The 12,175-nt window shown below is 50.7% G+C and overlaps 1 protein-coding gene across 11 annotated transcripts in view; it reads left to right on the top strand.

Annotated features, from left to right (window-relative positions):
- Positions 1 to 10,700, top strand: part of EPB41L1 (erythrocyte membrane protein band 4.1 like 1) — a 119,564-nt gene extending 108,864 nt beyond the window's left edge. For 10 of the 11 annotated variants that reach the window (XM_036321336.1, XM_036321342.1, XM_036321334.1 and 7 more), the window contains 5 exons: positions 920 to 1,006; positions 1,842 to 1,925; positions 3,886 to 3,966; positions 4,300 to 4,416; positions 7,364 to 10,700. In XM_036321336.1, coding sequence (XP_036177229.1) covers positions 920 to 1,006; positions 1,842 to 1,925; positions 3,886 to 3,966; positions 4,300 to 4,416; positions 7,364 to 7,372 — 378 coding nt within the window. In that variant the 3' untranslated portion in view covers positions 7,373 to 10,700. The remainder of the gene's footprint in view (positions 1 to 919; positions 1,007 to 1,841; positions 1,926 to 3,885; positions 3,967 to 4,299; positions 4,417 to 7,363) is intronic. The other variant, XM_036321333.1, reaches the window with a different exon arrangement.
- Positions 10,701 to 12,175: the final 1,475 nt, after the last annotated feature.

Genomic DNA, 12,175 nt, shown 5'->3' with positions numbered 1-12,175 from the left:
GTTGGACTGGAGCCTGACGAACATGCGTCTAAATCCGGGCTGTGTTACTAACTTGCTGGGGAACTTGAACAAGCCACTTAACATTCTCTGGCCCTCCAGTCTCCAGCTGTAAAACAGGAATATTAAAATGATTTGTTCTGATGACTAAATGAGACAGTGCATCCTTAGGATAATATCTAGTACATATCAAGGACTCAGAACACAGTAGTTATTATGATGTTATTAGTAGCCAGCCTATACTGTGTTCATACTGTAGATTTCCATTTGCAACGCTCTTTCTCCTCTGTTAGCCTCATAATGTCTCTGTGGGAGTAGGGCAGGGGTCCCATTTTAAGAACATATTTTTTAAGACTTTACTTTCAGAGCAGTTTTAGCAGATTCACAACAAAATTGAGCAGAAAGTAAAGAGATTTTCAGAATGCCCACTGCCCCCGCTCACACAGAGCCTCCCCCATCATCAGCAGAGTGGGGGAGACTAGAGTGGGACATTTGTTGCCACTGATGACCCTACATGGCAGGGCTGCCCTTTTCGAGGTGCATTCATGAGGCCCACAGAGGGGAGGTGGCTCTGCCCCAGGTCACATGGCTAGAACATGGCAGGACCAGGATGAGAACCTGGATGTCTCAGCCCTTTTGTTAGTGCTTCCCGAGAGCAGAACCATGTCTTGTTCACCACAGTGTCCCTCATGCCAGGCACTCCGCAAATATTTGCTGAATGAATGAGTTGAGTGAGCGTGTAAGTGTGTGCATGAGTGAGTGAGTGGGTGATGAGTGAGAGGAGATTGAGCCAAATGATGCCTTCAGCTCTCTGCCTCTAATGTCAACCCTGTGGCCATGAGAGCTACATGGCCATGTGCCCTGGCCATCCTGGGGGCCACCCACCTGAGACCTGGCCATCTGAGCACTATTGTTTCCCCAGGAGAACAGTCTCAAGTCCGGGAAGGGGGCAGCTGCCATGATCCCAGGCCCACAGACGGTGGCCACGGAAATCCGTTCTCTTTCTCCGGTAAGTGGGCGAGGCCAGCTCAGGCTAGGGGACTCCACGCTGAGTATGTGGACCTGGGTCCGCAGGTGGCCTGCAAGTGCAGTGTGGAGCCCAGAAGGCTTCCCTTTCGAATGCAGCACCAGGAAACGATATCATTTTCAGAGGCCCACAGGTTCCCTGGTGCCCACTAGAGTCTCGTCCATTGCCCTCCATTCCTCCCCCCACCCCAAGCAGGGCATTGGCAATGTGGGGGTGAAGTGGCGCCTCCCTTTGGCGGTGCCTGTGATGTGGTAGCTCTTTTGCATCTGCTCTCCTTACTGACCAGGAGGAGCAATGGACTCAGAACACAGTAGTTATTATGGATTAGGAGTCCAGAGGCTTGACTTCTGGACCTGGCTCTGTCTGTGGCTGCCCTGTGAGCCGTGTCTGTCCCTGTGAGGTCTCCTGCAACTCCTGTATTCTCCAAATCTATCATTCGCATCATCTAGCCCACGAGAGAACACGCTCCCAGCTCTGGAAGGGTGGGGGATTGAGAGGGGACTCTGTTTCCACCTTGGATCCCTCTGGTCATTCTTCTAACATGCCAGGATTCTTAAATTCTAGGGTCTTGTTGGAATTCTGGGCCTTAGGAATCTCAGGTTCTAGGAATCTTAGATTCCAGGCTTTGAGAATTTTTGTGGGTTTAGCACTCCGAAGAGTCCAGTATTCCTGAATTCTTAGATTCAGTGGTTCATAGCATCTTGGCTTCCCAGCCCACCTTCATGGGACCCCTCCCCAACTTGTCCCTTGGTTTACCCACCCTGCAACAGCCAGCATCCTCACCTGATCCCGGGCGGGGGGTGGTTATATTCTGCAGATCATCGGGAAAGATGTCCTCACCAGCACCTACGGCGCCACCGCGGAAACCCTCTCCACCTCCACCACCACCCATGTTACTAAAGTGAGTAGCAGCAGGTGCCACAGGGCCCAGCCTGGCTGTGGGGCTTGGGAAGGCCACTGCCACTGTCACGTGGACAGAGAAGACCCGTGGCGTTCCCAGTTCCAGGAGAGCCGTGCGCTTGGTCTGTGTTATGGTCTGTCCTGGGCATGGACCTGCTCTTCAACACTGACAGTCAGGCTTGGGGGACGAGACCATCTCCTTGGAAGTCACTGTGGACCATAGCATTTGCATCTTACAGACCTTAAGTGCCGGAGGGATTTAGAGGGGTGATATGAGGAAGGCTCAAAGAGTGAGAAGGATCTTCTGGGGAAAGTTGGGTTTGCGCAAGGTCTTGGAAATCCAGGGAGGACTTGTGAGGGGAGGAGAGGACAGCGGCAGGCGTTCTACGCAGTGCAGAAGATGGGAGCAGGCACTGCATTTGTTTATTTGTTCACTGAGCAGATTTTACTCTGAGGGGCTAGTGGAGGGGCTGTAAGCAATGCATGTTGTGGGAAACAGGAGTAGTGTTCTCTGGTAGCCAGAAGCAGCATTACTGTGGGAAATTGGGTTGGACTGGGGCCAGAGGAAGCAGAATAGAGACAAATAACACAAATTCCAGGACAAATGTGGCGATGGAGGGCCCTGGTTTGAGAACTATTGGAAAACCATCAATGTTTCTTAACTGGGGAGTGAGCCAGTGAGAAGGGGTTTAAGGAGAGGAGATTAGATCCACCAGGATGTGCAGGGTGATGGGAGAAAGAAGGGAGTGAGTGATGGAGAGACTAGGAATGGAGGGCCTGGACCAGGGTGGGAGTCAGAGTGGGAGAAGGAAGAGGAATGGCCAAGAAGGGAGGCATTCCTGATGCATCAGCCGTGACTCAGCCAATGAAGACACAGGGCTGAAGGCTGGCTGGCACGTTCATGACTGAGTAGCCAGAAGGAAGCAGGAGGGGTCCCAGGCCAGGGATGGAGGCCTGAAGGAGAGATGCCAGGGAGCCAGGTTGAGTTGAAGGTTCTGCTGAGCTATCTGAAGAAGTCTGATAGGTGGCACTGGCCCTCTATACACTGCCCCAGCCCTGCCTCCTCCTCTGTAGGACTCAGCACCTCTGCACAGTCCCCATAAAGCACCCACTCTCACCAAAAGCGTTAGTAAGCAATATTTATTTCACTGAAAGCTTTATGGGAAGGTTTTCTATCACACACCCCACCGAATACAGCTCAGAAAACTCTTTTTCTCAGAGTCCCTCCTAGCCCTGCCAACCAGGAGTCCCCTCCCCTCCCCGCTTCTTTCTTTCCACTTCTGACTCCAGCCAGAACTTCTCTCAGCCACCACCCTCCTTGAATATGCCAAGCAATTCTACTTCTAAACTTACACCCAAACTTGCCCCTTCAGAAAACAGTGGTGGTTACCAGTATTGTCAACGAAATTTCTCTTGTACTGTGGTTTGAAGTCATTTAAGGTAGAACCTTGTCACCATTCACATTTCATTCATGTGTTCATTCAACAAACTTGCATTTAGCACCTGTCCTGGTCAGGCTGAACAGAGGGGTGGGGAGGAGGGGATACAGAGATGAACAGAAGACACTCCTGTCCCCAGGAGTTCCAGCCTGGTGAGCAAGGCCAGGTCCTGCACAAAAGGTCGGCAAAGGGCAGAGGCCCAGGACCATGAGAGAGATGAATCTGGTGTTCGGGGAGTACTGAGGCAGGAAGGTGGAAGGATTGCCAACCAGGGTCAGGGAGAGCATTTGATCTGGGCTTGGGAGAGCTAGAGGGGACAGTGTGGTGCTTGGACAGTGGTGGCCACCAGGCTAGATCTGCAGTCTGAAGTCCCACAACCAGAAGAGGAAAAATCTGAGGGAGCCAGGAGAGGTGACTGCTGGTTCCAGCCATGCCCTTGAGGGATACTTTGGACAGGTCTCCTGTCACAGCTGCTGGTCCAGCAGGACCCAAGGCTGACCTTGCCTCTCTCTCCCCCTGCAGACTGTGAAAGGAGGGTTTTCTGAGACGAGGATCGAGAAGCGAATCATTATTACTGGGGACGAAGATGTTGATCAAGACCAGGTATGGGAATGAGGAATGCTACTCCCAGTGGCACTGCCCAGTCCCCAATCCCTGCCATATTGGGTTACTCATGGATGGTTGCCCTTGTGGGCTAAGAAGATGTACACTTTCTGCCCATCCTATCTAGACAAGGGGCCCCCAAGGGAAGGACATTGAACGGGATTCAGGAGGAGCCAGAAGACTCAGGCTCTAGTCTCTTCCTTTAATTCTTTGACCACTGCCCCTCCCTGAGCCTCCTGTTCTGCAAGCTGCGTACTAGGCGGCTTGTTGGTCTCTATAGTCTCTCGTATTTGATATTCTGTGGTTCCTCACTTTGCTGTTCTTTCCTACCAGGCCCTGGCTTTGGCCATCAAGGAGGCCAAACTTCAGCATCCTGACATGCTGGTAACCAAAGCTGTCGTATATAGAGAAACAGACCCATCCCCGGAGGAGAGGGACAAGAAGCCACAGGTAAGGCTCAGGAGGTTCAGTAGCGGTGAGAGGGAGGAGGGAACTGTGGCAGGGTCCTCTGAGCGTGGTTTCCATCAGAGAACCCACCCTGTGGCTTGGTCCCTGTCACAGCTTTGACCCCCACCCACCAGACATCATGAATAACAGTGGGGCAGAAGCCTGGTTCCTGGGTTCTTTGGGGTTTAAGGCCCTAGACCAGCCGTGGGCAAACTACGGCCCGCGGGCCAGATCCGGCCCGTTTGAAATGAATAAAACTAAAAAAAAAAAAAAAAAAAAGACCGTACCCTTTTATGTAATGATGTTTACTTTGAATTTATATTAGTTCACACAAACACTCCATCCATGCTTTTGTTCCGGCCCTCCGGTCCAGTTTAAGAACCCATTGTGGCCCTCCAGTCAAAAAGTTTGCCCATCCCTGCCCTAGACCCAGAAAAGTAAATCAGAAGTGGTAGGAAAGGGGAGACAGGATTGTCAGTGGGTACTGAGGTGGGACATCTGCAGTGGTTAGCACAGTGCCTGGCACATAGGAAGTGCTGGATAGAAGTTAATTGTGACTATTATTACTATTAACTCAAAGTAGGCTAACAAAATGCTGCTCATTCGGACTCTGCGGCAATAATCCAAGAAGAATAAATGTAAATGGCACACTTTAGGTGTCCCCGCTACTTCTAAAGACATCCCATGGAGCCAGAATCCTGTTTACATTTTATTAGTCGGTGAGCAAACTTAAAATACAAAACCCCCAGGACACAGCAGAATTGAGCAGAAGGAACACAGCCAGGCTTTGGCGCAGAAACACCTTGCCAGCAGTGTGCCCAGGTGAACCTCCCTGGGCCTCGCTTTCCTCATCTACAAATGGGAGCGCATCTCTAAAGTGGAGCTGCTCTAATAATTAACCAACACCTGTGGCTCTTCGTTCGCGCGGCTACAACAGAATACCACAGACTGGGGGCTTAAACGACGCACGTTTATTTATCACGGTGGTAGGAGCTGGGCGGTCCAAGGCCAGCATGTTGGCCAGCTCAGTTCCTGGTGAGAGCCCACTTTCTGGTTTTCAGACAACTGTCTTCTCAAAACTATGTAGCAGGCGGCATGTCATTCTTGCCTTTTTTCACTCACAGATGGTCAAGTGCTGCTAATAAAGTTGTGTAAATGCGATCCTCCTCTGTTTCTGTCCCAAGATGGAAAACCTGAGGCCCAGGTTCCATGACTTAACAAGTTGATTAGAACCCAGAGCTCCTGCTTTGGAACAGGCCACTTTGGAACAGGCCGCATGGCTGAGAGCAAAGATAATCTCTCTCTCGTCTCTTCTTACAAGGGCACCAATTTCCTTCATGAGGACTTCACCCTTATGACCTCCGGTCCCGCCTCCAAATGCCCCCTCCTTGAGGATTAGGGTTTCCATAAGTGAATCTGGGGGCAGCGTACCAGGGCGGTGTCTCACAGGCAGAAGGTGCGTGGCAGTGTGGACCTGCTTCCTTTTCCTTGAGGTTTTGCCATGTTTAGGGATGAGAGTCCTGAGCAAGTCAGACCGTAACCCTCCACCACCAGCCAGGTGCACAGGGCCCTGTTTCCACCTGGGTTTCCATCTTGCTGGCCTTTATCTTCTCTCCCCAAATCCTCCAGAGACATCTCTCTGCTCCATTCTACTCGGCCTCCTTCTGGAAGTTCTTCCTTCTTAAAGCTCTTGCTGTGAGTGTGGAAAGCACACTTATCTCACATAGTCTTCTCTTTTCTCTGCAACCTCGCAGGCCAGATGTGTGGCTTCTGCTCCATGACCTCCCACTGGCCTGCCTCCATCCACACGGCCTGTCTCTCAAACCCCGCAGCCAGAGGGTGGCACTTACCCAGCGCCCTAGAGCTTTCTTACCTACAAAATTTTAAGTAAATGGGGAAAAAATAACTGGCCTGTTCCAAAGCAGGAGCTCTGGATTCTAATCAACTTGCTAAGTCATTGGACCTGGGCCTCAGATTTTCCATCTTGAGAAAGAAACTGAGAAGGATCGCATTTATATGACTTTATTAGCCCTTGACCATCTGTGAGTTAAAAAAGGCAAGAATGACATGCCACCTGTTACATAGTTTTGGGTAGTTGCTATGTTCAGGGCATTTTTCTGGGCATTGGAAAGGCAGCAATAAGTAAAAGACAGTCCTTGTCCTAAAGGAGATCAGAATAGCATGTGGTTACATTAACAACAGCAACACTAATAACAAGAACAGCCTGTATTTATTTAGCGCTTACTCTATGCTGATCCTTGTTTTGAATCCTACTTATAACTAAGGCAGTTATAGGCAGAACCCATTTTACAGAGGAAGCAACTGAGGCCTAAAGAGGTTAAGAAACTTGTGCAGAGCTAGTGGGCTGTAGAGTGGGATTTGAACCGGGATTCGGGATTGCAGAGCCCATGGCCTTAACCACTACATTTTGGAGTCACATCTGAGTTGGGATCCCAGGCTCCAGTTTCTTTATTTAAACACTGCACTCTGGGGTTTAATCCCCAGGGCACAGCAGGCCCAAGGAGAACAGAAAGAAAAAAAATTAAAAGAAGAACATGTCATCACGACTAAACCTTTCTTAGAATGGAGAGATGATAGGAGGAAAAGTGAACCAAGTGTGATATTAGCCTCTCAGTGTTAAAGGAAACTTGGACAGATTTTCAGGCCAAAGGGAAAGATACCACTTCCCTGGAAACAAACAAGCAAACGTACATGGGCCTTGGAGTCTGACAGATGTGGGTTCAGTTCTCAGCTGCTACTTGCAAGCTACCTGGCCTTAGACAAGTCTCTGTCTTCCTGAGCCATAATAAAGGGCCCACGGTAAAGGCTCCCTAAAAAACGACCTTGCCATGTATTTGCAGGTGGGTGACAAAAAGTTACTAACTTTTCTTATCCTCCTCCTTCCTCTGTGTCCCTCCCCGCCCCACCCTCACAACAACTCTGGCTTCAGGAATCCTGACCTCTATGAAGAGATGCTGGCGTTTCTGGTCCAACTCAAGCCAGAGAACCATTAAGAAGGGGCCTTCATTCTGGATTCTCCGAGTCAACACCGACGTCCCAGCTGCGACGTACTGTCACTGATGAGAGACTGGGAGAGGAAAAGCAAATATATATATATATATAGATATATATAGATATAGATATATATACAGGAAACACTGCATCCTTGCACTGCTTCTGGGGCTGGCCGGGCAGTCGGCCAACAGCAACAACCAACATCTGAACACCTACATTTCCTTTGCAGACAAATTGAAGAATTGGTGGGATTTTTTCAGGAAAAAAAATTATAATGCCAATAATCCCTTGCTATCCCCTTCGAAGGCCTGCGGAGCAACATGAGCAAGCAGCCCAGGATGACTGCTGGGACGCAGCACCGACTGCGCAGCACATCCGGTGCACGGACCTTCCGTTTGTTCTCCAGTGTCTGTTGCCCATGCAAGTGCAAAGGAAAACCCTTTTGCAGCAAAGCGAGACACGCTGAAGCAGCAAGACACACAACGAGAAAGAAAAGACATTTCCCACTTGGAAAGGAGGAGGAGGAACACTGGATTATTATTTTATGGGTCTTGACACTGGGCTGCAAAATCCACCTTCCTTTCTTCCGCCTCCCCTCCCCCTCACAAGTCTTGTCATTTTCTGTCTCGACTCCCTCCTCCCAACCCTGCACCCCTTGCCCTCTGTCCGGGTCCTGCTGAGGGCCACTGCAGATGACTCATTTGAAACAAGAAAAAGAAAAGAAAGCAGGGACGGAAAACCATCCCGCAGGAAGGGAAGTAGACATTGTATGTTTATGGTTCTCATTACGAAGGTGCAGCTTGTAGGAGATTTGTATGGATGTGCTTTTAAGTTATGTATATGACATATAACGGGAAACAAATATTAAAATAAACAGTGCTGGTAAGTATGAAGCTGACAGTTTAAAATTATGATTATCTGACTGTGATTGATGTATCCCAAGGTTCCTAGATCTCACTGAACCGGCCCAGCCAAGGAGGCCTGGACTCTGGCTGTGGGCTGCTCACAGTAGGAGCTGCTGGGTTCAGTGTAGTAATTCAGTGTGTGATATTTGTCATTGGTTGATTGGTGGGGAGGGGAGGGGTCCCCGAATGGAGAAGCGGGGGTTTGGCAAGAAGGAAGCAACACAGCTATGGTCCAAGATGCCTTCTCCCCTGGGCAGTAACAACCAGGGCCTGGTCCGTGCTCAGATGTGGGGCCCAGAGTTAGGATTTTGCTGCGGATCCCCTGGCCCAGTCCCCCTACCTCCCTAAGGGGGCTTGTCTCTGTTCTCAGTCCTCTGGGTTTTTTTTGCCACATGTCTTGCCTTTCCCTGACCAAATCCTGGTAGCTAACTCCCCATCCCAAGTGGGGTGATGCCATTGGCCACTGCAGAGGATGGTAGCTTTATCCGGCTTCCTGAAAACTCCCAGCTCTGTCTCTTCCTCTACCATTCCTGTTCTCTGTCTGAGTCATTCTCTTCTTCGTGGGCTGAAGCAGCCATGGGAGCGACCCCAAACACAGGGTAGGCCTAGGTGAAAGCTGAGGATGAAAGGTGGTGCTGCTCACAGTCTCCATCCACGTGTTAGACCCTGGCTTTGGAGACCTCCCCTTCGGTCAGCATCTGAGCTCTGAGCCTGTGCCCTCAGAGTCCCAGAAATTGCATCAAGACCACAGAAGCCCTTGGAGAAAACCCATCAAAAGCCTGGCATTGACACACAGGGGCTTTCCCAGGCTCTCCTGGCACAAGCTGGCCCCCTGAGCTCAATGAGTCCCCTCCTGAGGGAGTGTGTCCCACTGCACTTTAACGTATCAGTCCCATCTCACCTCCCCAGTCCTGTTTCTGAAGCAGTTGCTAAACTCACTCAGCAAATATATATTGAGTACCTGCTTGTGCCAGGCACTGTTCTTGGATTGAGAGAATGTGGGGCACATGGAGGCACCTGGGAAGCCCCCTGAGCCAGCCTTACATTTCTAACCAGGGCTGTCTCTCTGAGAGCATTTCTGCATTCTCTCCAATTATTGGACGTTGCCCACGGATGCCCTCCAGAGAGCCCAGGCTTATCAATTACCCCAAGGATAAATACGCTTAGCTGCTTTGGTGCTGACCTGGGACAGAACAAGAAACCAGAATAGTGTGCCTCTGTGGACACAAATGGGATGGAGGGAGGGCAGAGAGCCCTGAGCCTGGGCATCCCATGGCAGAATCAGCCACACACACTCCAGAGCAGGCCGGGGGACTGCTCCAGCTCCCCCTGAGTGCGACAGCACACTTGCCATGCACCAAGCTTCTTTTTACATTCCTGATACAGAAGCCCCTTTCAACCTGAGAGCTCCCACTCGTTCTGGGCCAAAAGCTGGTGTAGCCCCACCCTCTCTGGCTCACCCAGAATTTGACTCAGGCACCCCGTCTTTGCCGGAACCAGGGATCCTGAACACACTTCAGAGGGAGAATTATTTTTTTCTGGGTTCTCCACCTGCCTACAGACCCTGGGTGTGTGGCTTCAGGGCAGGGATGAAGTGACCAGGCTTAGCTCATGGGCCAGTGGCGTTTGTGGAGATCTCTACCCCACCAATGCGCTGACCTTCCTTCCACGACAGTCAGTCAGTGCCCCCAGGGAGGAGGGGAGCTGCAAGCTAAATCTAGGGCACTGTTTCCTCCCCATGCGCCTCTTCACAAAGGACATCGACGTTTGTCTTATCTGTCGTCAACCTACTTTTCCTTTTTACTTTTTTCTATTTCTCATTCTTTCTGTGCTGCCTCTCCACCCCAGAGACCATGTAGCATAGTGGAGAAGGCCCAGAGGGCGGGCAGGAGTGCTCGTGGCCATCCTGGCCCGGTGCCTGGCTCGCCATGGGCCATCGAGCTCGTCTGGGCTCTCCTGGGGCCTCGGTTCCCGTCGCACTTGTAAAAGGACGCGGATAAGCCAGATGCCCTCCAGGGTCTTTTTCTGCTCTGCCATCCCACAGACTTTCATTTTACTTTGCTTTCTCTGGATCTTTTCCATCTGAGAGGACAGGAAGTTCCAGGACCTGTTTTGGGTTTTGAATCCTGCAAGCACATTCCAAGACTGGCCTGAAATTGCATGAGCAACATCACTCTAATTTATTTTCCCCCCAAAAGCACCTTACCAAACAACTGCAATGCTGTCCTGTTCCTTTTTACTCACACCCCTCTCTCTTCTCTGGTCCCCACGCTCCCCCACCTCAGTGCTCCGTGCTGTATGCGTGTGCTCTCTGTTCTTGTATACTCAATAAAAGTGAAATAAATGTGTTTGATGCTCAACCACAAACTGCCTTGGTGATTCTCTCTCTGTCTCTCTCTCTCTTCACTTTCTCTCCTCCCCTCCCCCTTGACCACCAGTACAAGTTGGCATTGTGAGAAGGGCTACAGTTGGAGGTGAGCGATCCCAACACTTTCATTTTACTAATATTTGCAGCTCTGAATGTGGCACAGGTCTTGCATTAGGCTTTGCAATAAGGCAAAGTCCCTGCCCTCCAGGAAGTCACAGGCTAGTGGAAAGAACAGGCAAGCAGTCAGAGACAGTTCCTGAGTGATCAGCACCAGGAAGGAAATGCAGAGTGGGTCACTAAAGGAGACCACCTTAAATAAGGCAGTCAAGCATGGCCCCCTGGGGAAGTTATTTTTGAGCTGAATGAAGAGAAATATCCTGTGAGGTGAAGACCTTGGGTGAGAGCATTCTAGGCAGAAGGAACGGTGAGGATGTGGGCCCCAGGACACAGAGGGGCTTGTGTGTGGAGAGACAGCACGGCCCCACTCCTCTTCCTGAAAAGGAGCACCTACCTCTGGGTCTCCCTGCAAACCCCTCCATGGAAGCCGAGTGGATAGTGTAGACAGCAACCCCCAACCTCAGCCTCTGCCCACCACCGGCACGTCAGTTGCCATATCCCCATACATAATGCCTGTCTCAAAATTAACTCTGTAAAAAAAAAAAATTATTTAAAAAGGAAACTATATTTCACAAATGGAAAGGATGTCTTCATAAAAATAAATGCAAAAATATTAAAATTAACAACCCAAAATCCATGTCAAAGTTAAACTCACCCCTTAGACTACCTGACGCACAGGTACCAGCACTTTCATTTGTATTCTACTAAGTGAGTCACCTCAGGACACTTCCTTTTTAAAAAATTAAATTTATTGGCATGACATCCTATATAATAAAGCGGTAATATGCAAACTGACCATCACTCCAACACACAAGATGGCCACCCCCAGGTGGACACAAGATGGCCTGCAGGGGAGGACAGTTAGGGGCAACCAGGCCTGCAGGGGAGGGCAGTTAGAGGCGACCAGGCTGGCAAGGGAGGGTAGTAAGGGGTGACCAGGCCAGCAGGAGAGGGAAGTTGGGGGCGACCAGGCCAGCAGGGGAGGGCAGTTAGGGGCAATCGGGCCAGTAGGGGAGCAGTTAGGCGTCAATCAGGCTGGCAGGGGAGTGGTTAGGGGGTGATCAGGCTGGAAGGCAGAAGTGGTTAGGGGCAATCAGGCAGGCAGGCAGGCGAGTGGTTGGGAGCCAGCAGTCCTGGATTGTGAGATGGATGTCCGACTGCCTGTTTAGGCCCGATCCCACTCGGGCCTAAATGGGCAGTTGGATATCCCTCGAGGGATCCCAGATTAGAGAGGGTGCAGGCTGGGCTGAGGGACACACATCCCCCCCCCCTCCCCCCAGTGCACGAATTTCATGCACCAGGCTTCTAGTTGGTTAATAAGATCATATAGGTTTCAAAGTGTATATTCCTATGATAC

This window comes from Myotis myotis, unplaced genomic scaffold (assembly GCF_014108235.1).
Source record: "Myotis myotis isolate mMyoMyo1 unplaced genomic scaffold, mMyoMyo1.p scaffold_m19_p_9, whole genome shotgun sequence".
Taxonomy (NCBI): Eukaryota; Metazoa; Chordata; class Mammalia; order Chiroptera; family Vespertilionidae; genus Myotis; species Myotis myotis.
This window is presented reverse-complemented; position numbering and strand designations above follow the sequence as displayed.